A 22,607-nucleotide genomic window follows, 5' to 3' on the forward strand; every position below is an offset into this window, starting at 1 on the left:
TTCTTAAGCCCATGGGTCCTAGCTCAAGTCTTTGATCCCCCACTTTCATTTGCTTCCATTCCATAATTTCATATAATCATCTCCTAGTGCCTAGTTCATGGATTGCCTAGGCCCATTTCATCTGGTTATCCTCATGACTAACCCAAGATCTTTCTTTGTCTGAGGGCCCATTTCATTTGATGAATGTAACTTCATTCCATTGTCATTGCTTGGTGTTTGGTCATAGCCCATTTTGTGCCAATCTTTCATGTCTCATGCAAATGTTCATGTTCCATCCTTTCATGTTTCATTTATGGGGTTTTAGTTCAGTCATAATCAATGTTCATTGATCGATTCATATTATTATGTTCATTATTCTAATTCAAGTCATGGTCATGTTAAGGTGTTCATCCATTTTAATACCTTGCATCCTCCCCCATTCCAATTCATTTCAATTCATGTTTAAGTCATGATCATATTTAATTCAATTCATTTTAAGTCATATTCCAATCCATTACAAGTCATGTTCATTTATTTCATTTCAATCCAAATCCAAGCATATTCAAGTACAAGATTCAACTTCAAAACCATTCAAATTTCATTCAAATGTCCATTACAAAGCATAAAAATGTCCATACATGAGAAAGTACAAAAATTGGGAACTTTGACCAAATGTTGACTTTAGTCAACAATTGACTTTTTGGTCAACTTTGACCAAAGTCAACCAAAGTTTCCAAAACCCTAACTCTAATCCTATTTCCATTCCTAAACTCCATGTAATCCTTGACCTTTGAATCCTTGACATTTGTCATGAAGGCTCCAAGATTCAAACTTGGTCATTTGTGTTGCAAGCCTTTTTCTCAACCACCTTTGTCCATTCCATGTGCACAACATTGAGCCAAGTCAAAACCAAGAATGATGTAGACCACATAAAAACCTACTGCATAAACAATGCTGCAAACCAAAGTCAGAATTGTGAGTGTACCCTATAAGATCACCATGAAACATCAAGCAACACAAGCTAATGAAAGTATCTACTGCCTTACACCATGGTCAAGTTGCATAACTAGCAAAAACTTGTTGCAAACCAAGTTCCGAAGCATAGTACCTGCATTCAATTCACACCAATACATAGCATATATTAGAAGCCCTAAATTTTCATCTAGTTTCATGACAATCCAAGCACTTAGGGCATCCAATGGTTACCATGGTATGGCACATTCTAAGGGGACATGACAAAGCTCAAGACAAAATAACCAAAATCATACAAGTCAACAACCACAAGTTCATAGCAGCTCGGTCCCTCAATAACAACATGCTTACCAATATTATGAGCAATGCACAAAACGGTCATATTACATTACAATCACATGTCATGGTTGATGGATTTTAAAGGGTTCATTAGCTGGCTTTTCATTACATGGTGCATTCCATTGGCTTTTCATTTGATGCTACAGTAGATGGCTTCTCATTTATGTTGCATTCCATCTGCAATATCATACAACAGTCCAGTTACAAACATCAATTAACCAAGCAACCGCACCAGTTCATTCAAGCAGCAATACAATAAACATTCAAAGGGAAGCAGCCTATGCATATGCACCTTATCACAACAACAACACACAACACTGGCAATGTGAACTGATAGAAGTGAAAGCATTCACATTCATCACATGAACAAATGTATACGATCCTGCAAGCAACAATTTCACATCAGTCAAGGCAGAACCATGCAACAAACATTGAGCAGACCATATCCAACAATCAATAACACAAACTATCAACATTTCAATTAACTGGTCATGAAAATCGAGCATCACCATAGAAGCATATTCACACTAACATGGCATTTCAACTGATAGTATCTAACCACAATTCATAATTGTTTCTAAACATTTTTTTTGTAACTGAAACATAACAAAATTTCCACACTAATACTTAACTAACATAGCAGTAGCGCATTCGGTAAAATAGAAATTGAATTTCATCAACATTTCACTTGAATTTAATTTCACATTTCATCTCATTTCACTCCAACTAACTAATCTCATTTCAATAACTAACTGCTCACCAAAACCGATTTGTAACAAACCCTTCAAAAATCCCCTAATTGTTTTTTACAAACCAGATAGTAACAGAAAACTCTTACCAACCTAAACCTTATTAACCACTCTCCAACTGAAATAACTCACTAATAGAAATCACCAACTCCTAACAAACTTCCTCGAATTCCCCTATCACCAATAGAATCTGACTCAAGTGCTCAACCAACTGAGTAGGAGTCCATTAATTAACTCCAAACCTCACTCTTACCCTCCATTCAATCAAAACCTATGTCCTATATAATGGAACTTCCATACTCATTTAGGGAATTCTTTCTTTGGTCACTAAAACCAGTACTTTCATCTTCTCTCTCTTTGCAATCCCTCTCTCATTACCCCTCACCTAAAAGCTCACTCTCCACAGTCATTGAAGCTTCACCTTGAAGCTTCAACGTGCTCGAGCTAAGCCTCATCACTCTGACCTCCATTCTCTCTACAACAACTCGTTCCTCCCAATCTCACAAAGCCTATGCTAGCTACTCATGCGTGCAAGCAACCGCCATAACAACGGAAGAGAAATTGAGTGAAGAAGGAGAAGAAGAAGTCCTAAAGTCGATATTGAACAAGGAAGATCGTGTTACCTAAACCTTCGTTTTACCGACAAAGAACCACCGGAGTTGCTCCGATAGGTATTTCTTTTCCACTCTTTTTCTCCAATCTAAGGACATCACAATGTAGTGCCTCGTTTGGGGAGCGAAAACCCAATGGTTTGATCTTTGTTTGGCTCCTGAGCATCGTTTAATTCGCGTTTTAGCATTTAGGGTTCTTGAGGTTATTCGATTCGGTTAGGGCTTTAGGCCAGAAATCTAGTGAAATTGAGGGTAAATTAGGATTGAGCATGAGGAGACAGTTGTTTTGGTGGTTCCATTTTCCATTTCTGATGGCCACCGCCTCCGTAGGCGATTTCTGGCACGGTGGCCCATGGTGGTTCACCTGAACAGGACATGAGCTGACTTTGTTGACTGACGCATTTTCAGTTCTTTTCAAATGTTAATCTCCACGTGCTGAATGACATTGGACCCTTGTTGCGTTGATGTTGGGCCTCCATGGGAATGAGCTTCACCATTTTACTCACTATCATCCTTGTTATGCTGATACACCCCAAGTTGTGTATGGACTAGTGAATTGGGCTTATGGAAGTGGGCCTTGGACGAATTCCTCTCCATCATCTCATTTTTTTATTAATTGTTTTTTGCCATATTAACTCTTGTTAATTAAGGTAATTAGGAATTAACAATTAAGATTATCTTGGTTAACATGTTAGAATTTAATTAGGAAGTAGATTAGGATTTGGAATATTAGAGTTAATTGTTTTAAATAGTTAGAATAATTATTTTTAATTAGTTTTAATTATATGATTAATTTCGTAATTGTTTGACCATTTTAACCTTAGGGTTTTAGTAGTAAAATTCATGTTCCCTTAGATTAGGGTTTGAGATTTAGATTAATTAACCATTTTAGTCAAGTTAATTTTCATGTGATATTTGGCAATGGATGATTAATTTGACCTTAATCTTTGCATGATCCCTTAGGTAGAACTTGTACAAATTATTAACCTTTAGATTAGGTTTACCATAGATTTCAATTTGATTCAAACCCTTTGGTTTAATTTTTTCAAAAAGAATTTTGATTAACTAAATCTTTTGATTCATGTATAAACCCACAATCTACTCAAGTGATCAAAAGTCCATTGATCACTTGATAAGACTATTTATGTAAGTTGTGGATCTCAAGGCCTCAAGTCTAGACTTTCATGCAAGGCATCCCTGAAAAATCAAGTAGTGGATTATACAAGATATAACAAAGGTCAACACTTGGAAGCTATGGTTCAAATTGTATTCCACGAGCCTTAAGTAATGGGGAATGATGAGATGGAGTTTCTCATACCCTTGTCTAGAGTGACTTTGCGTACGGGGCGTAGGCCCTAGATATTCAAAGCATTTGCCTTCGTTCGTAGACTTTAGTGTGATTCTTATCAAATGACTGTCAAGTCTTCTTCATCTTCCATTATCATATACCATTTCTCTTGCCTCAGTCTCTTGCTGCCAATCGTAGTGGGCTGAACTACGAAAGCTCTGACTTTCTTATTGCATAGTGAGAATACGTAGGCACGAGGATTCAGATTCTCCGTGAGCTACCTTATTTATTTCTACCCTATTTGTAATTCATTCACCAATCAATACCATCTTTTTGAGATCAAATACATTTTTCCTTTGGATTCCATAACCATTTCCTTCCTTTGAACCAAGAGATGTTTGCCTTGATTCCAAACACCTAATTCCTTGTTTTGTGATTATGACAATAGAGTGGGTATGCCTAGTTTCCTCCATATCTTACTCTGTACCTTTTTCCTCTTTGGTTCAAAGTCATTTTGCCTTTATGGTTTTCCATGCTACCATTCTATTGGTACAAGTTATACTATTCATCACTGCAATCATATCCTTGATGTTGTTTGTCTTGTTAGTTCTAGTTGCTTAGGCAAACACTTCCTTATCTCTCCTTTATTTTCGTGGTTCCACGAACTACGAATGCTCTGACTTTCTCATTGCACGATAAGAATACGTAGGCATGAGGATGCGAATCCATGGAGAGCATAATCCTAATTATTCCTTCTTCCGTCTTAGGGCACCATTCACATCTTCATGATGCATTCATATTCTACCTTCATTCACTCCATGTGATATACTCTTTATTTGATCCAAATATACTATTTCTTTGAGCTCCATCCAGTGTCCATCTTCTGAACCAATATCCCTTTATTTTTGGCTTAAACCATACCTTGATCAAAACTTCTTTCACCTCCCATCACTAGTTATATGAACTACAGAGCTCTGAATTCCTTATTGCACTATAAGGATACGTAGACATGAGGGCCCTAATCCTCATCAAGCACTTGATATATTTCTTTTCTTTTCCCTTTATTCTTTCGCGAGTAATTTTCGGATATAACACCCATTCGAGTAAGAACAACTAAAGCGATTTCCGTTGAGTACAACGGATGTGAGGGGTTCTAATACTTTCCCATTGCATAACCGACTTCCTTACCCAAATTTCTCTTTCCCCGAATTTTATCGATGTTTTCTTTTTTCTTCGGAAATAAATAAAGTTCGATGGCGACTTTATTGTGTGTTCGAACATACGATGCGTTCGAGTATATTTCCGTTAGCTTCAGCTAACACTCTAACGCCTAAGTCAGTTCAGAGTTCAAGATAATCGTAATGAAAATGAAGATTAGAGATGATATATATGAAATTCTTTTGTAACTGTATTTATACGGTAGACTCAATAAAGCAAATGAGATGAGTGAACTTTGTTGGGCCTTTAGTCTGCGAGAACAATTTTAAACTTTAATTTTAATAAATAAACAATTAAATTAAGAGTATGGCTAGCTTGTGGCTTAAAAACATTAATTTTTTTTTTGTATAAAGCTATCTTTAAAATAAAAATATTGTATATATCTTTTTACAGACATTGACATAATTATGTATAAAATGATAACTAAATTGAACATATAATTATTTCAATTTACATTAAATTTATATGATTAATAATCAACTCACGTTAATTAATTTTTAATGTAAATTTATATGATTAATAATATTGCATAAATGTCTAAAAAAGGTATTTATATCCTTGTCATTTTAATTCTTTTTAGAGCATGTTAGTGAATACATAAGGATATTGAGAAAAAAATTATAAAACAAAACTTTATAATAAAAATTATAAGTCAAATTATAAAATAAATTTTTACCTAAAAATTCTTTAATTATTATAAATTATAAGTCAAATTATAAAAATTACATAACTTTTGTCGAAGCAAAAGCTACTAAATATTTTTAATTCTTTAATCACGTAATTCTTTAATTCTTTAATTCATAAAAATTACATAATTTTTGTCGAAGCAAAAATTTTAATGCTCAGATTAATTTTTTTATACATAAAGTAGTTCACAAACATATACTCCATCACTCTTTATTTGTAAGTTTTTTTTAGTATTTTGTTTTTATTTATTAATTATTTCTAAAATTAATAAAATATCAATTAAAATTTATTAATAATATGTTTTATTACTTATTGCAGAAAATAATTACTAATATTATAAAAACAATAATAATATTTCTATAAAAATTATTGATACTATCTAAAAAGTTAAAATAAAAAACATGTAAACAAAACGGAGGATAAGTTTAAACAAATATTAGGTGGCATGGCTATTCAATCTTTCAAAAGTTACATACATCTACATCACAAGGATGATTTGGTGTATATGGCCGACATAACAAGGCAGATCAAGAAATTTCCAAATGCCACAAATGCAAAAGCAACACGCTAGGAATATCAATTATGCTTTGATAAGGAGTTAAGTCAATCATCACAAGGAAGCAATTAAAGCAAAAGCATTAAGCAAAGGAGTTTATTCTGCCTACTCTTTCTCTTCTCGTGCAATAAGAATAGTTCATTGATGGTTAACTACTTAACTGCCATAAAGCCAAGCAACAAAAAAGCAGTGGCGTGTAGCATAGCATGGACTGGGGAAAGGATTACATAATTTTAGGGCGGGAGAATATCATACCTTTCTTTTAATCCTGTCCATTAGATCAATTTAAGAGTTCATGTTATATCATATATTTATTATATTATTTTGAATACAAAACTTTATAACTTGTTTACTGAATTGAGTCAGTAACAAAAACATGAGTAGAGAGTTAGGGTTGTTTCATCCCAAAATTATCACATAATCTTATTTTCGATCAATGAGATTGTCATCGATTTCGTTTTCGGTCATTATGCTCAAGCAATCCGTTTTTTGTTTTTGGATTCTTCAACTATCATCGTGGAATCCAATTTCATTTTGATTTTTGCATAAGTTATGTCATTCAAACACCGACAAAGTTTCTTGTCTGTGATTGTGTTGTTCCAATGAATTTAATTTCTCATGCAGAGAAGAGAAAAGGAAGAAGAAGCCCCAATTAAATTGCATATCAAGAGTGTAGTTTCAGTTATTTGGATCAATAAGAAAGCTTACAGATTTTATAAATCCGCCATTTTTTCTTGCGGACTTTCATTTTATGAAGAACATATTTTTTTTTAGAGATACACCACATACTCTTGTATCATCATCATTGACATTTTTCAGTGGGACATCTCCTACGAGAAATTCGATATAGTTAAGTTGGTCGGTCCCTTCATTCGAACTAGACTCAGATATCAATATTGGGGTCAATTTATAGGTCAATATGAGAGATTTTTTACTTTGGGACTTTCTTTTTATGAATAATACAACTCTGTGAAAGATACGTCACATATTCATTTAAAATCTTAAATTTATTAGTGTGTCGATTCTCCCACTTATAAATGTTCAAGTCTCCACATTTCTAATCAATATGAATCTTTTCCACGCTACTCACACATGTTATTATCAACAATTATCAATTATTTACTTTTTTTTGAAAGAATATACTTTGTATTTTGACAGTGTAATTAATCTATGTTAAAGAAATATAGTATCATAATTTTCTGATCTAACTTTTATTTTTGGAAATTCTTTGGTATGGTGTTAAAAATGATAGTATGTTTTTAGCTTTGTAATAACAATGCATTTGTATTCTATACGATTTATCATATCTTTGTTTTGGTCTTGTGCAGCATAACAGTAACAACATATAACAAATTCCACTACAACATATAACATAACACCATAGTTACTGTTGAATATAAGCCTCGTAGATAAATGGCCCATTAGATATACTTGTAATAAGACTTTGTGCATATGACCTCTTCAGAAGGTGATGCATCGACCGCCATCTTTATAAATTTAGAGATAAATTGTCTAAATTGACGTGTTCTATACAATTTTGGATCTCCTACAATCTTCTTTCCCCTAAAGTCATGTACAATTCCATAACGGCCTTCTATTGTCCACCTTCTTAAAATATACTTTTCAGGAATGCCTTTAAGCACTTTCAATGCATGCGAATAAAATGTTCCAAATGTCTCAAACTTTCTACAACTCCTACTAATTTACATTCAAGCACGATTAAATAAAACTCTCCAAATAATTTTAAATTTGTCCTTAATCATGATATATTCACACAAAGAGTGAGACTCATTTTAAAATAACTTAGATAAAGTATGCGTGTATATTTTTTCCCATATGTATTAGTATTAGTGACAATTCATAGAGTAATCTTGGAAGCTTATGTGAGGATTCATACTCACAACTCCATTCACTTCCTCTCTTCTCCTCAACAACTTTTTAAAATTCTTTAAAAATTATATGATATCCACATCTGATTTTATACAAGATTTGAAGTGAGCATTCAGACTTTTACTGACTTGGGTACTTCGCATACCAAATGTTAATGCTTCCTTCATATAACATGAAACCCTTTTTTTAATAGCATAAACTGATTTGATCTAGTTATTATCACGAACATTACACTCATTGATCAAGTCGATCCAAGTTGTTTCAAAATCTTTTTCAATGTCATAATCATACATGAACTTTTTGAAATCTCTTAAACAATAACTTCCTCCTTTCATCAAGTTTCCAAGGTGTTTAATCCCATTTTGTGACAAGTGTCAAATGCATAAAACATGGTGAGTCTCAGGCATCACTTCAGTAAATGCCCAGGCCATTACTTATTGGTCAGTGAAGACAGTATTTGGTTTTTTGTTACTGTGTACTTGTAAGAATGTATCAAACAACCACTTAGATGACTCAATTATCTCATCATACAATAGCAGTGCACCAAAAATGATTGAACCATGTCGCACCGCGAAAAATACCTGAGTGCATCGCTCGCTTAAAGATACAACAGAGTTGTCACCAAACTTTATTTATTCCTGAAGGAAAGGAAAAATATCGATAAAATTCAAGGGGAAGAGAAACGGGTAAGGAAGTCAGCTATGCAAGGGGAAAATATTAGCATCCCTCACATCCGTTGTACTCAACGAGAACCATTTTAATTGTTCTTTGCATGGATGTGTGTTACTATCTAAAGGTTACTTGTGAAAAGGGGGGAAAGTTTTAAATTAGTGTGTTTGCCATGAATTCGAACCCTCGTGCCTACGTATTCTTATAGTGCAATGAGAAAATCAGAGCTCCGTAGTTCATGGTAGAAAATATAGATTTGTTGGTTATTTTTAGGGAATAGTTATATTCATATCCTAGAAGTGTTTTGACGTTAGCTGATTTTGATCCTTGTTTGGATGCTCTAAGTGTAGCGGGAAATTCATGATCATCAAGCTATTAACAAGCTAGAGATCAATTAACAAGAGTCGCCACCGCGCTTTTATTGTTTCCAAGGGAAAATGGAAAAAGTACGAACAAAACCCAAATAGTAAGAAGTTTTCAAATAAAAACTAATAAAAGTCAAAGATCACAGGTAAGGGGGTTGGTTACAGAGAGGGAAGGTGTTAGCACCCAAAGTGTCCTAGGTACTCCTAGGGAGCCCTTTTTGTGTGCATATGTACTTGGTATAAAGTGATGTTTACAAACAAATAGAATGGAGAGATGAGAAAAGAATTGATTAATTATATTTTTGTGTTTGACAAGACCTTCGGTCTTGTGCCTACGTACCAACATAAAAATGAGGGATCAAAACCTCGTAGTTCGTGTTATAAATTTCAAAGTGAGTATGTTGGTTTTAACAAAAATTTAAGTTTGAAAGCCACAAGGGTCTAAGTGATTTGAATGAGTTAATTCTTTTTGGCTTTTTTTGAAAGTTTAAGTCAAGCATAGTTAAGTTTATTTACAAGTTTGATTTAAGGAAAGAAGTTTGAAAATGCAATGGCATAAGGCCAAAGTTTCTACCTTTTGCAAAAATGGTCAAAGTTTAGAACAAAATAGTTCATACAAAGAAGATTTTAAAAAAGGAGGGAGAGATTTTGAAATTAAAGAAATGGGGAGAAGATGAAGAGACTATCCTATGCACAAAATTTTTAAAAGTTTAAAGTTGAAAAGATCTGACCAAATGGGTAGCAATCCAATAAACAAATATGTCAATAGAAACCCAGAATTCCTTTGGACTTTTTAGATTCAAGCAACACGCAAATGCACAATTATATCAATCTTGAAGAGCAAAGGCGTCAAATAAAGATGGCCTCATCTAAGCTTATCCACTTCATGATCTTCTTCAAGATAGCTCATGAAACAGATGAATTCCACAATTCACAGGTTCAACATAACAGCTTATCAATGATCAATGTTGCAGATGAATCTGGAGAGGTCTAGAATGATGTATCATATGAATTCAAACTTGCAAGTTCTTGGTTCTTCAACAAATTGACATTGGCCAAGTCCATTAGCAAAGGAATGTTGCCTAAAGTCTAAGTCCAATTGGGGGAGATCAAAACAACAGTCCACTCAAATGTCTTTTAGGGTTTTTGTTATTATTATGTGCATTAATGGTCAAAGACCAATCAAACAAACAAAGCAAAAAAGTATATCACACAATATGGTCCAAGTGGACAAAGTGAAAATTGCATAAACATAAACAATTAGAATGATATGTACAATGAAAAATGATAATAGAACAATAAAAGTAAATTGCATTAAAAGTAAAAGCTTGAAAGTAAAAGTTAATAGTTAGTAAGTTAATAGTTAGTTTTGTTTTGTCTTTTTTGATTTTAAGGCATTCTTTGGAGAACACTCAACCCACTTGCCACAAACATGGATCCTTGAACCAAAACATCTTCCAAAGGAAGGAAAGAAGGTCAAGTTTCCACACAATACCATGGAAGAGGGAAGACTTACAATCTCACTAACTAGAAGGCTTATGCCTTTTATGTCACAAATTTAGTGCTATGTTAAGTAATCGTAATTGGACTTATGTAGAAGTCACAACTATTTGAGGTCGAGCAATAAACTTTTGATGTTAATGCATGTTAGAGACATAGTATTAAGAACTATGCTCATTAAACATACCACACACAAAAATATGCAAAAGGAGTGGCCTAATCTCATCCATACTCATGTTAATCTTTCAATCAACTAACATTAGGATTTTGAGATGTCATTGACCAATTGAAATGAATGGATGAAGATGGGAAATTAGATGAAGAGGGAAAGGGATGAATGAGATCACAAATTGGTCAAAGGAGGACTTTTACCAAATTAATATTATTCATTCATTTTGGGAGATGGAATGTACATTCCATCAATCCCCTAAATCCAATAATATTAACTTGACAAAGTCAAATCAACCTTGACCAAGATCCAACAACAAATGAGAAACTCAAATAAGTCAATACAAATGGTCAACATAATTTAAATGGCATTTATTCAATTAAAAATATTAAAATAATACATTAAATTCAAATATGTTTTGTCCAAATCCTAAAATCACATCAAAACACCAAATAAATGGCCATGTGATTTATCATAGGTCAAACAAGGTCAAAGGACCTTGGATAAAAAAATTCATAATTTTTGGACATTTAAAAATATTTTTAAACAATTAAAAATAAATGAAAAATCAATTAATTCATGAAAAACATTAATAATGATCCAAAAAATAATTTTAATTCAGAATATGAAAGAGAAAAATATTTGAAAATTTTCAGTGAAAGTCCCATATTTTTTGGATCAATATTAAATTTATTATGAATTATTGAAGAAAATGAGATTAAATGAAAAATCAGAAAATGCTAAATTACGTGGTGTTGGTGTAAGCCCCAGAGGCCAATACTTTTGGTACTTGTATTGAATTATTTATTAATAATAAAAGACTTTTTCTTTATTATGTTTGTTTAATAAAGTCCCTAGAATAGCTAGTCCGTTTAATGTATCAAGTATGACTTAATCATGAGATCACATTAAACACAAGGACACTATTCTTAAAGTTTCCGTAGTCGAGCTTTATTGTGAAGTGGGATAACATTAAAGCATGAAGACTATTATGTTTATAGACTGATGATCACATCTCATGGATCATGGATAAGGAGTTATCAAGTCTTAAACATAGGTATGAATATTAAGAGTAATATTTATACTGGATTGACCCGCTATGAGAATACTATATAGAATGTTATGCAAAGTGTCATAAGTTATTCTCATGGTGATAATGGTGTATACCACCCTTCGACCTGAAACCACTATGGACCCTAGATGTAGAGTCGAGTGCCTTATTTCTGATCAAACGTTGTCCGTAATTGAATGACCATAAAGACAGTTGATGGGTACTCCACGAAGCATGCTAAGGGACATGAGTGACCTAGATGGAATTTGCCCATCCTACGTAACAGGATAAATGTCTATGGATCCAATATTGAATTGGACAAGGATGATACGGTTTATGCCTTGTGTTCAATATAGACATAAGGGCAAAAGGGTAATTGTGCACATTAGTATTATCACAGAAGGATTGTCAGATCACATGACATTTTCGTGTCTTGGGTAGCAGTGATGTGTTGCTAGATACCGCTCACTGTTTATTATGTTAAATACGTGATTTAATATAATTGCCAACGTCGCGAAAACCTACAGGGTCACACACAAAGGACGGATTGATGAGAGATAGATTAACTAAGGAACATCGTAAGGTACGGTGTACTTAAGTAGAATACGAAATTTGGTAAGGTACCAAATACTTAAGTGATTTTGGCATATTATGAGATATGGGCCAAAATACACTTAAGTGGGCTTTTTAGCTTGAAGCCCACACAAGTGGTTCTATAAATAGAACCCTTGTGTAGAAGCATTCAGCAGTTGCAATTTCGTTTCTCTCTCTCTCTCTCACACTCAAAGCCTTCATTCGTAGTAGCTAGTGTAACACCTCAAAATTTGCCATCCTCTCTTGGGACTGGCTTAACATATTGCATATCATTTTGTAGGTCATTAGGCATTACATATTTGCATATCATGTGGAAACATTATGCAAGTCATCCTCATAGGTCTTGGTCAGAAGATGAAGAGGTTTGAGATATTCAAGCTAAGGGTTTCATTGAATGGACTGATCATTAGCCATCTGAGGATGTGGTGGTTCAAATTAGGGTTTCATGGTTCTCAAGGAGATTGGTCTTCATCTTGGTTGAAATGATGCATCATCATCATCATGGTCTTGTTATCATCCAAGAGATTCAAGAGATTGATCAGGTACCTTGAGATTAGGGTTTTGACCACTGGTCAACCCTAATCATCTGCAGTGGGCCAATCAGGGCTTGGCAAGGAGATGGGGTCTACAATGAATATGGGGATCATCATGTGATTATATTGAGCTCATGGAAGCTAGGGTTTCATTTTTGAGCCATTTCATCAGGAGTTTGAGGCTCAACTTGATCAGTGCATAGCCAAATTCATCTATCAATTGAAAAAGTCAACTGTGGTCAACTGTGCCAGGAATGATGGATTTGGAGGTGGGAGAGAGTTGGATACACTTCATTCATGTCTAGACAAGTTTCATTTGACATTTCAAACATCAAGAATGAAGAAAATAAAGTCAGGTGAAAACTTTCCAAAAATAGAAAGTGACCTATAATTGAAAGTTTCCAAAAATGGAAAGTTTTTCATCTCAAAATTACATATCCAAAAATGCTTCAAATGAAATTTTGTTCAACATGAAAGTTGTAGATCTTGCTCTCACCTTTCCAAAAAGTCCAAGAACATGAATTTCTCATGTGTGGTTGGCAAGTTATGGTCCAATCATTTTCAGAAAATGCCTAAATTCAAAGTGGCATAACTTTCACATGGAATGGCCAAATTGGGTCATCTTTCTTTGAGCAAACCACATTTTACATGTACTTTCATGATGCATTATGACATTTCATCAAAAATCATCATGGCAAAATGTCACTTTTCAAGTGGACTATTTGAAAATTGGTGGGAAAAATAGGCAATTTGAAAAATACATGGCATTTCCATACAAAGCCTATTCCAACACATCATAAGCATCATTTTAGACTTGCTTGAACTGATTTTCCACTGTTACATTGCCTAATTTGCAAAAGGACATATTGGCCATTTCACTTGAAAACTCATTTTGCTAATTCATTTTGATTTTGCTAATTGTGATTAGTAAATGGATTAAGGCTTGGTATAAAGTGTTAATTGTAACAAAAAATAATAATCACACTACATATTTTCAGATCTAACCAACTTTCCCTCCAAATTCTCTCATTTTTCTTCAATCTTCTTCCAACTTTTTTCATCATTTTCATCAAGATTCATCATCTTTTGCACTAGTTCTTGTTGGATCCATCACCTACCAATGCTTGTGAAGAACTGTTTCAACAGAATCGTGGCAAAAGAGTGGAGAATTTGGACTGTTGAAAGCAAGCTCATTCATGGCAAATCGAAGGTTCTTGCATCTGGAGCACAATTGAGCTGAGGCACGTATTCCAATCAACTTCCACATCATTGAGCTTCATCTGTTTTCACATTTTGGACCTTGAAGAGCACGATTCAACATCTACCATCATCACAAGGTAAATTTTTGACCTCCTTAATTGCTCAAATCATGACATGGCTTTGATAGATCTTTCAACGTAGAGTAGAATGAAACTTGAATCGTTGAATTTGGTTGAGTATTAAGGAAGAAATCTTGAATTTAAGTTTGATGCTCAATTGTTCTTTTGCTCGATCTGGTTGATATGTTTAGAGTTAGGTCAAATGCTTGCCATATCCATGATCTAGGTTGAAAGACGAACACATTGATGTATGGAATGATCTTTTTGGTTGAGATTTGGTTCATATGCATTTTCTGGAATTGCTGTTGTTGTTCTTGATGAAGAACACGATTGGAGATGTGTTTGATCCGCGCTTGCCTTGCCTTGTGTTTGAAACCTATTTCCCGCGCCACCAGTAGCCAATCACATAGCGCCAGCGTTTAAAATGGAATGCCGCGTTTTGGTTTCGCTGTAGGATAATTACAACTATGCCATTATCAACATTAATTCACATTATTTCATTTTCTTTTTTCAATTTTTCATTTCATTTTGATTCATGATCTTTAAAAATTCATAAGTGATTCATTTTTTGTCCAAATTTGATGAGACTTTTTGCATTATTCTCCTTGTGATGTGTAGTTTTTTATGGTGATTTTTATTATTTTTGTGCACGTGTGGAAAAATAAATTGCCTAGGGTTTGGTTGAATGTGTCCAATTTGTGTATACCATGCCATTTCACTCATAAAATGATAGTGCTTCTATAGAAATGCTTGAAATTTTACATGCCTATTCTGGACTCTTTGCTGGTGATTTTGATGTATAGCTTGCAATTTTTGGATCCCTGGTTGATGAGATATGAATTTTTGATTAGAGGTGTGACAATTTGTGTCACACCATGCTTGGTGAATTTCATGATTTTATTTGATGTGCTTAGGGACATTGGATTGAGTTGAATTCTTGCATGTTTGAGCATATGGATGTTGAGAACACATGTGAATTTTTCTGGATTTATTGATGGCATTTCCTATTTGATTGGAATTTTCCCCCCTGCTTGATCATTTGGTGATTTTTTGTGACACATGTTTGTATTTGCTTTGTGAAATTCTGGTCATTAATTGGATGGATGTGAAATTTGACATGTGAATTCTAGACACATTATAGGTCCTTGTGGTTTTGATCCCATTCATTTATCATGTTTTGTCACTGTTTTATGATTGATGGAAGTTGATGCTTGTTTTGATGCCTTGTGTTGGCTTGCTTGAATTTGTCTGGACTTTTTGATTTTCATTGACCTACTTCCCTTGATCCAAGTGAGCTGAAATTTGGTATGCTTGACATGATATGTGTTCTGTTTAGACTTGAATTTTTGTGGAATTTATTGAAATGTTTTGATAATGTTTTGATGGTGATCATTCTGTTTGGTCCTTTGAGGTTGCAAATTGCATGTTTTGTGCCTTTTCTTTCATGAAATGATAATGGTGAATGATATGAGCATGGGACCAATTGGATTTGTTTCTAAATTGATTGATTGTGATTTTGGATAATTTTCACTTGCTGTTTTGGATTTTTCATCTCCTTTTGACCCTAGGCTTGTCCTAGTGGTCTTGTTTCTCATATTTGAGTTTGGCTTTTCAGGTTGAGATGCAAATGCTTTAAAGGAGAATAATGCAAGTTAATTGAGTTTGATTTGGTTAATTGTTGTGAACTAACTTGTGTGTTTTGTAGGATGCTTGGCTCACTTGAGTTGATTGTGCTTTGCACATTGCATTGTTGATTGTACATTGACTGTTGGTTCTTATAATGTCTGTTTTGATTTTGTGATTGGTATACTGATTGTACTTGATTGATTTCAGGTACATTAGTTGCTAATAGTTCCTTGAGAACTTGCTTGCTGTTGCTTGGTTGTTTAACCAATAGAGGTAGAACACTCTAACTCCATGTAGTCTGGAAGACCTGGCCTGTTACTTGGCTAGGCAACTGTCTGAAGTCCTCCTTAAGAGGCGATGTTTGTGATTGTTTAGCTTTGTCCTCAAGCAGGAAAAGACCTTGATTAAGGCAATTGGCAGAACCCAAGGGATGTGCAATCCATCCCCTGCTATTCTTGTTGAGTCGTCCCTCTGCTCACACCACTGTGTAGATGCATTGGGACATTAACCCAAGATCTTGTACAGTTGTACAGTTGAGTCAGAGTCATGAGAGTAGAAGGGTTCCTCCTTTCTGAAGCCACGCTCCTTTGTCTGAAGCTCTCCCTGGCCAGGGATAAGAGCTGTGAAGTCTAATCTTCACTCACCTTTCATCAGCTTCACCCTGACTCTCAATGTCAGGGTTAAGAGCTAACACCACCCTGATACAGTTGACTTGCTTTGGCAGTCTAACCCTTGATTGAGCCACATCTGTCTGTATATAGTGTGTGCTAACTGTGAATGTTTGATTTGTTTTGTTTATGCTGGCGTGCTTTGCTTTTTCCTGGTTAGGATTAGCTTGTTGTTGTGCAAGTAGATAGAAACCATAACATAGGGCAATGATGCATGATATCATCTAGGCTCGAGTACAGCTCCCTAGTAGTGTGTCTCCCTTTGTATCTGGTTAGAATTTCTTTCCCTGTTGAGGGGAACTACGTCGCCCTGATCCTCATACCAGATGAGGTACGTAGGCAGGAGACCGTGCGAGGTCTCTCCGGGCACTTTGTTTTCTTTTTGTGTGTGTGCTTGACAGTTATAGGTTCGAGTTCCCGACTCCCTATTAACTTGTTTGGTTGTTGTGTGCTTGGAAGCTGATATAAGTCCAGTGATTGGCATTCGGGTTCCAGTGTGGGTTTGTTTGGTTCGGAAGCTGATGTAAGTCCAACGATTGGCGTTCGGGTTCCATGTTTGCCATTTTTGTGTGGAGTCTGACATAAGTCCAGCGATTGGCAGTCGGTTTCCTGTGTGCGTTGTGTCTTGTTTGGCGTGCGTGAGCTGAACTACGGCAGCTCTGATTCTCGTTCCAGACGAGATACGTAGGCATATGATGCGATATCCTAGCGAGCCCGTTCCTCTTATCCCCCACCTGTGTTGTTTTCGGTGTGTGTGTGTGGTGTTTGTTTTAGCAACCTTTTCTTTCTTTTAGAGCGTGGATCCCGTCGAGTACGACGGATGCGTAGGGGTGCTAATACCTTCCCTTCGCATAACCGACTCCCGTACCCTTTCTCTTTGGTCGCGAGACCATGCTTTTTCCAGGTTTACTCTGAGCGTTTCCTTTCCCTCTTTTGGGATAAATAACGCACGGTGGCGGCTCTGTGTTGTTTTGTTTTAGCCCGCCGGTTGTTTTTCGCGGATGCGACAGCTGGCGACTCTGCTGGGGACATTTTATAGATGTTGACCTGTGCTGGTCCATCTTCCCTAAGCGAGTCTCTCCTAGCGTTCTAGGATAGTTTAGGTTGCTTGTGCCGCTTTATTTATTGCATTTATTATTCTGACTGTGTATATATTTGCATAAATATTTGCATGCATCATGTTATCATGTTGTCGTCCTCTGTGCAGGTGGTTCCTCTGTTTGGGGTGGGTGTTCTGAGTGGGGCTAAAACCCAGGCCCGAGTATACACCTAGGATTAGTGTGGTCTCACGTTCCTCATTTGCTTTATCAGCATATTGTTGCAACGTGACATACCACAAGCCGGACGAGGTTCTTTTGAGGGAACTTTTCCTCTGTGGAGTATCCACTTTGGTTGAGCGACTTCATCTGAACTATTGACTCTGGTGACCGATCATTTCCCGGGTCTTTGGTTTAGATGATCTTAAGGGAGCTACAATGGCACACCCGAAAGGGCAAACCCATTGAGTATCTCCGCCCGATTGTCGAGACTATTATCCGCCTTAGGATAACCTGATTAGAATTTACCTGTGAGGGGAGGGTGATTCTTTCAGATGTATTTTCAGATGGTGACTTTGATGGTGACTTTTGGTTCCGTTGATCAGAGTCATATTTATAAGACGGATTTATGGTCATTTCTTTCTGAGACGCCGAAGTGCTGTCCGTGTTATTTATCAGTGGGGATCCGTTTATTTCAGGGTTCCCCGGGCCGATTCGGAGATTATTGGGGTTATCTGCTCAGAGATTGTTTGGTGACGGTGATGTTGGTGTATCTTTCAGTTCCGTTTATTTCGGAACCCTTGAGTCGGATTTGTGGTTACATATTCCCTTAGATGGTTGTGATCGGTTCAGAGATCAGGGTTGTGATTCAGAGCAACAGATGATCAGATGACTGGGAGGATGGCACAATGCATTGCATTCATTCATCAGCATCATCCCATTTTGCATTTACCTGCATCTAACACATGTTTATCCATATGCAGGGACATTTTTATCGAGATCCTGGTTGAGAGACTTTCTGCTCAGATATGAGGACCGGTTTGAAGGACGATGTTGTCTACAGCTTCTTCAACCCAGAGATTGATGAGTTGAGAGATATGATAGCACTGATTACACCCGACCATGTGGGGATGTTCAGAGAGTCATACGGTAGTATTCTGAAGATGGTTTTCAGACTCATAGACAGCGACAGGAGCGCCATTCATACTCTTCTCCAGTTCTATGACCCGGGTTTGAGATGTTTTGTGTTTCCAGATTATTTGTTGGGACCTCTGATGGAGGATTATGCTAGCATTCTGGGTATTCAGATCCGAGATCAGATTCCTTTCTGTGCTATTAGGGTGGAGCCTGACATCCTTAGGATCTTCCGTGCTCTTTATTTGAGTCCGGAAGTGACCAAGGAGGGTTTGGAGGAGAAAGGAAAATTACCTGGTTTTCATTTGAGTTTCTTGGAAGCTAAAGCCAAGGAATATGCTGCTGCCAATAACTGGAAGACGGTTTGTGCTTTGATTGCTGTAAGCATTTATGGGATTATTTTGTTTCCTAATCAGAAGAGCTTCGTGGACCATAATGCTATCAGATTGTTTGTGCAGAGGAACCCAATTCCTACTCTGGTCGGAGATGTTTATTACTCGGTTCATAATAGGAACGAGAAGAGACGTGGTGGTTTGATCAGGTGTTGTGCTCAGATGCTATTCAGATGGTTTATGGGGTATTTGCCTGCCCGAGGTGTTTTTGCTTCTCTTGATCCTTCGGTCAAGTGGTCGGTCAGATTGATGGGTTTGCGGGCTGATGATATAGCTTGGACTCATAATGGTTTGGCTGGACGGAATTTTATATATAGCTGCGGGGATTTTCCCAATGTGCCTCTCATAGGAGTTCAGGGTTGCATTAATTATAACCCAACGCTTCTTAGGAGACAGATGGGATTTGCTATGGAAGTTCCTCCCCTTGAGTGTGAGACTCAGGAGTCCTTTTACTTCCCGGTTGAGGGCAATCAGGCCAAGCTGATGCAGGTGTCTGGGTCATGGCGTAACATCCAGAGAAAGGGCAAGGTTCCTTTTGGCAAGGTCAATAGCCGGTATTTTCCTCTATTCGATGATTGGCTTCGGAAGAGGATTGAGATCACACATCTACCATTTCCGGGAGGTGATCCTTGGTGTCCTATGATTGAGGGTCCGCGTTCTTCTGTCAGTATGGAAGAATTCCTCGAGATGAAGAGAGTCAGAGATCAGTTGCTTGCGGAGAAAGATGAATTGGAGATGAGTGTTGTTCGGATTCAGACGGCTAATCAGGAGATTAGGGTGAGGATGGAAGATCAAGATAAGCGACATGCCTTAGAAGCAAAGCGCTTTGAGACGGATACTGCCTACTATGGGAAGGTCAGTCAGGCTTTGGCATCTTCAACTAAGGAGCACGACATCACCAAAGAGAGACTGGCTAGAGCTTCAAAGGTCATTGAAGATCAGAAGAGAAGGCAAATTCTCGTGAGGGATCAGAGGGATGACAGAGCCAGAGTACTGGCTGCAGAATGGGAAGCGGAGAAAGCAAAGATCATCGCCGAAAGAGATCACTATATGGCTGAGAGAGATCATTGCTTCAGGCAAATGAAGATTCACCAGAAGGAGGTGGGGAGATTACACCAGGAGAACACCGAGCTCAGGTTCGCCGCAGAGTTCGCGAAGATGGTTGATGAGATAGGGCCTTCTGTGGGACCCTCATCAGACTAGCTTTATCATTTGTGAGGATTACCGTCAGGCTTGTTGACGGAATTCATTTGCTTGTATTTCTTTCCTGATTCTGGAGATTTGTATCTGATTTGATGTATGACTGTGGCACTTATTGTGCATTTTGCTATGTGATGGTTATTTTCATTCAGTGATTGATCTTCAAGCTTTATTTGCTGTACCGTATGCACTCACACAGCACACACATGGTTGGGGGTATTTTGCTAAATCATGTATCTCTGATCTGTATGATGAAATCAAGTGCTGAATGTCAGAATATTGATACCGGATTATTATTTGTCTCGATGAAGCCAGGATCAAGAGACAAAGTGTTCCTCATGTGGATAAACACTGCATTCATGCATGATCATAATAACTTGTGTTTTATTTTGCAGGTATCTGTTGCTAACGTGCTTGATTGTTTCAGGAATCATTGCTCGTGCTCGCAGAGCTGTACCTTTGCACTCAACCCGTCCTCACAGATATTTCACACGGCGCAATACTCCCAGACTGATGGATCTCCCGAACATAGATATCCTTGAGCTGAAGGACAAGATGAATGAGCTGATCAACATCATGCAAGGTTTTGCAGTTGGTCAGAAGGCTCTAGCTGATAAAGTTGAGAAGCTCGAGCGGGCTTCAGCGGCAAACAGTGGTGTGAACCTGGATGGTGTCTCCAACCAGGGGCTGGGTAGTTCCAGAGACGGCGGTAAAAGAACAACAGTGGGTATAGTGAATAACGCTGCTAGTTTCGGTGCTGCGGGTGGTCAACCGGGTCAGAACATGAAAGACAGTTTGTTCCCGCCTTTCTTCGGTGTTGATGACGACAGAGAGGAAGACAGAGAGGCCGATCAGTTCTCGATGCATAATGAACCATTCGGTCAGTACGGTGCCCAACCGCAGAATAAAGAGATTCAGCTGCTGGCTGAGAAAATCAGAGCTTTGGAAAGTTATGCCACTCCCGGGGTGGTTAATATGTCAAACATGGGGCTAGTGGAGGGGATTGTGATCCCGCAGAAATTTAAAGCGCCCGCGTTTGATCGGTATAATGGGAGTTCCTGCCCCGAGACTCATCTTCAAGCCTTTGTCCGTAAGATCTCAGCTTACACTATGGACCAAAAGCTGTGGATGTACTTCTTCCAGGACAGCCTGTCTGGAGGCTCACTGGAGTGGTACACCAAGCTCAAGTCCTCAGATGTCAAGAATTGGCAAGATCTTGGGGACGCATTCTTTAAACAGTATCAATTCAATGCTGTTGTGGCCCCGAGTCGTACCCAGCTGCAGGGTATGTCTCAAAAGAATAGCGAAGGGTTTAAAGAATATGCCCAAAGATGGAGAGAATTGGCTGCCAGAGTGCAACCTCCACTAGTTGACAGAGAGATGTCTGATCTCTTCATGGGGACCCTGTAGGGGACATTCGCCGAGAGGATGGTTGGTTGTCCGGTGACCAACTTTTCAGATATAGTGGTGGCTGGTGAGAGAATCGAGAGCTGGCTGAAGCTCGGGAAGATACAGGGTAATGCTTCGTCGTCAGGGTCGAAGAAGCCCTTCAGTAATGGCCAGAGGAAGAAGGAGGGTGATACTAGTGCGGTCTATGCTCAAAGAGGACCCAGTAGGGATCGTTACTTCCAGCACACTGCTGCGGTAACCATTCCTGCTGATAATCAGCATCAGCAACAGCAGCAACAACAACAACCTCAACAGCAAAGACAACCCTTTCAGCAGAGGCCTCAGAGGGCTGGTTATCAAGTAAGGGGACGGATGAACGACTGTCAGTTTGACAGGCCTCCTGTAACCTATTCCTTTTTGCTGAAGAAGTTGATGGATTTGGGATTGGTACAACTCAGAACTTTGGCACCTTTGAGACCTGATCAGAGGCCAACCAATTATGATGAAAATGCAAAATGCGAATTCCATTCGGGTGCTACCGGACATAACATAGAGAACTGCAAAGCTTTTAAGCACGTAGTTCAAGACCTGGTGGATTCAAAAGCTATCAACTTCGCACCATCTCCCAATGTCAATGCTAATCCCATGCCCGCGCATGGTCAAAGGGGGGTG

The 22,607-nt window shown here is 37.3% G+C and overlaps 1 protein-coding gene and 1 long non-coding RNA gene across 6 annotated transcripts; one reads left to right on the forward strand and one right to left on the reverse strand.

Moving 5' to 3' along the window:
• Nucleotides 1-553: 553 nt before the first annotated feature.
• Nucleotides 554-3,431, reverse strand: LOC127073278 (uncharacterized). 3 transcript variants are annotated; one of them, XR_007785709.1, is made up of 4 exons: nucleotides 2,663-3,431; nucleotides 1,583-1,672; nucleotides 1,186-1,467; nucleotides 554-1,087 (listed from the first exon to the last, which is right to left on the reverse strand). It is a non-coding gene; the product is annotated as an uncharacterized LOC127073278 (long non-coding RNA). The 3 variants fall into 3 exon arrangements; XR_007785708.1 differs by having other exon boundaries at nucleotides 554-933; nucleotides 1,026-1,467; XR_007785707.1 differs by having other exon boundaries at nucleotides 554-1,467.
• Nucleotides 1,930-20,646, forward strand: LOC127073277 (uncharacterized). 3 transcript variants are annotated; one of them, XM_051014425.1, is made up of 3 exons: nucleotides 1,930-2,710; nucleotides 16,323-16,388; nucleotides 18,804-20,646. In XM_051014425.1, the coding sequence occupies exon 3, from the start codon at nucleotides 18,849-18,851 to the stop codon at nucleotides 20,547-20,549; it is 1,701 nt and encodes a 566-aa protein (XP_050870382.1). In that variant the 5' UTR covers nucleotides 1,930-2,710; nucleotides 16,323-16,388; nucleotides 18,804-18,848; the 3' UTR covers nucleotides 20,550-20,646. The 3 variants fall into 3 exon arrangements, 2 of the variants coding, with proteins under 2 accessions (XP_050870382.1, XP_050870383.1); XR_007785705.1 differs by lacking the exons at nucleotides 16,323-16,388; nucleotides 18,804-20,646 and adding an exon at nucleotides 7,024-7,607; XM_051014426.1 differs by lacking the exon at nucleotides 16,323-16,388.
• Nucleotides 20,647-22,607: the final 1,961 nt, after the last annotated feature.

This window comes from Lathyrus oleraceus, chromosome 4 (assembly GCF_024323335.1).
Source record: "Lathyrus oleraceus cultivar Zhongwan6 chromosome 4, CAAS_Psat_ZW6_1.0, whole genome shotgun sequence".
Taxonomy (NCBI): Eukaryota; Viridiplantae; Streptophyta; class Magnoliopsida; order Fabales; family Fabaceae; genus Lathyrus; species Lathyrus oleraceus.

Coding starts and splice junctions, on each gene's coding strand:
- LOC127073277 (XM_051014425.1), top strand. CDS start 18,849: ATGAGGACCGGTTTGAAGGACGATGTTGTCTACAGCTTCTTCAACCCA.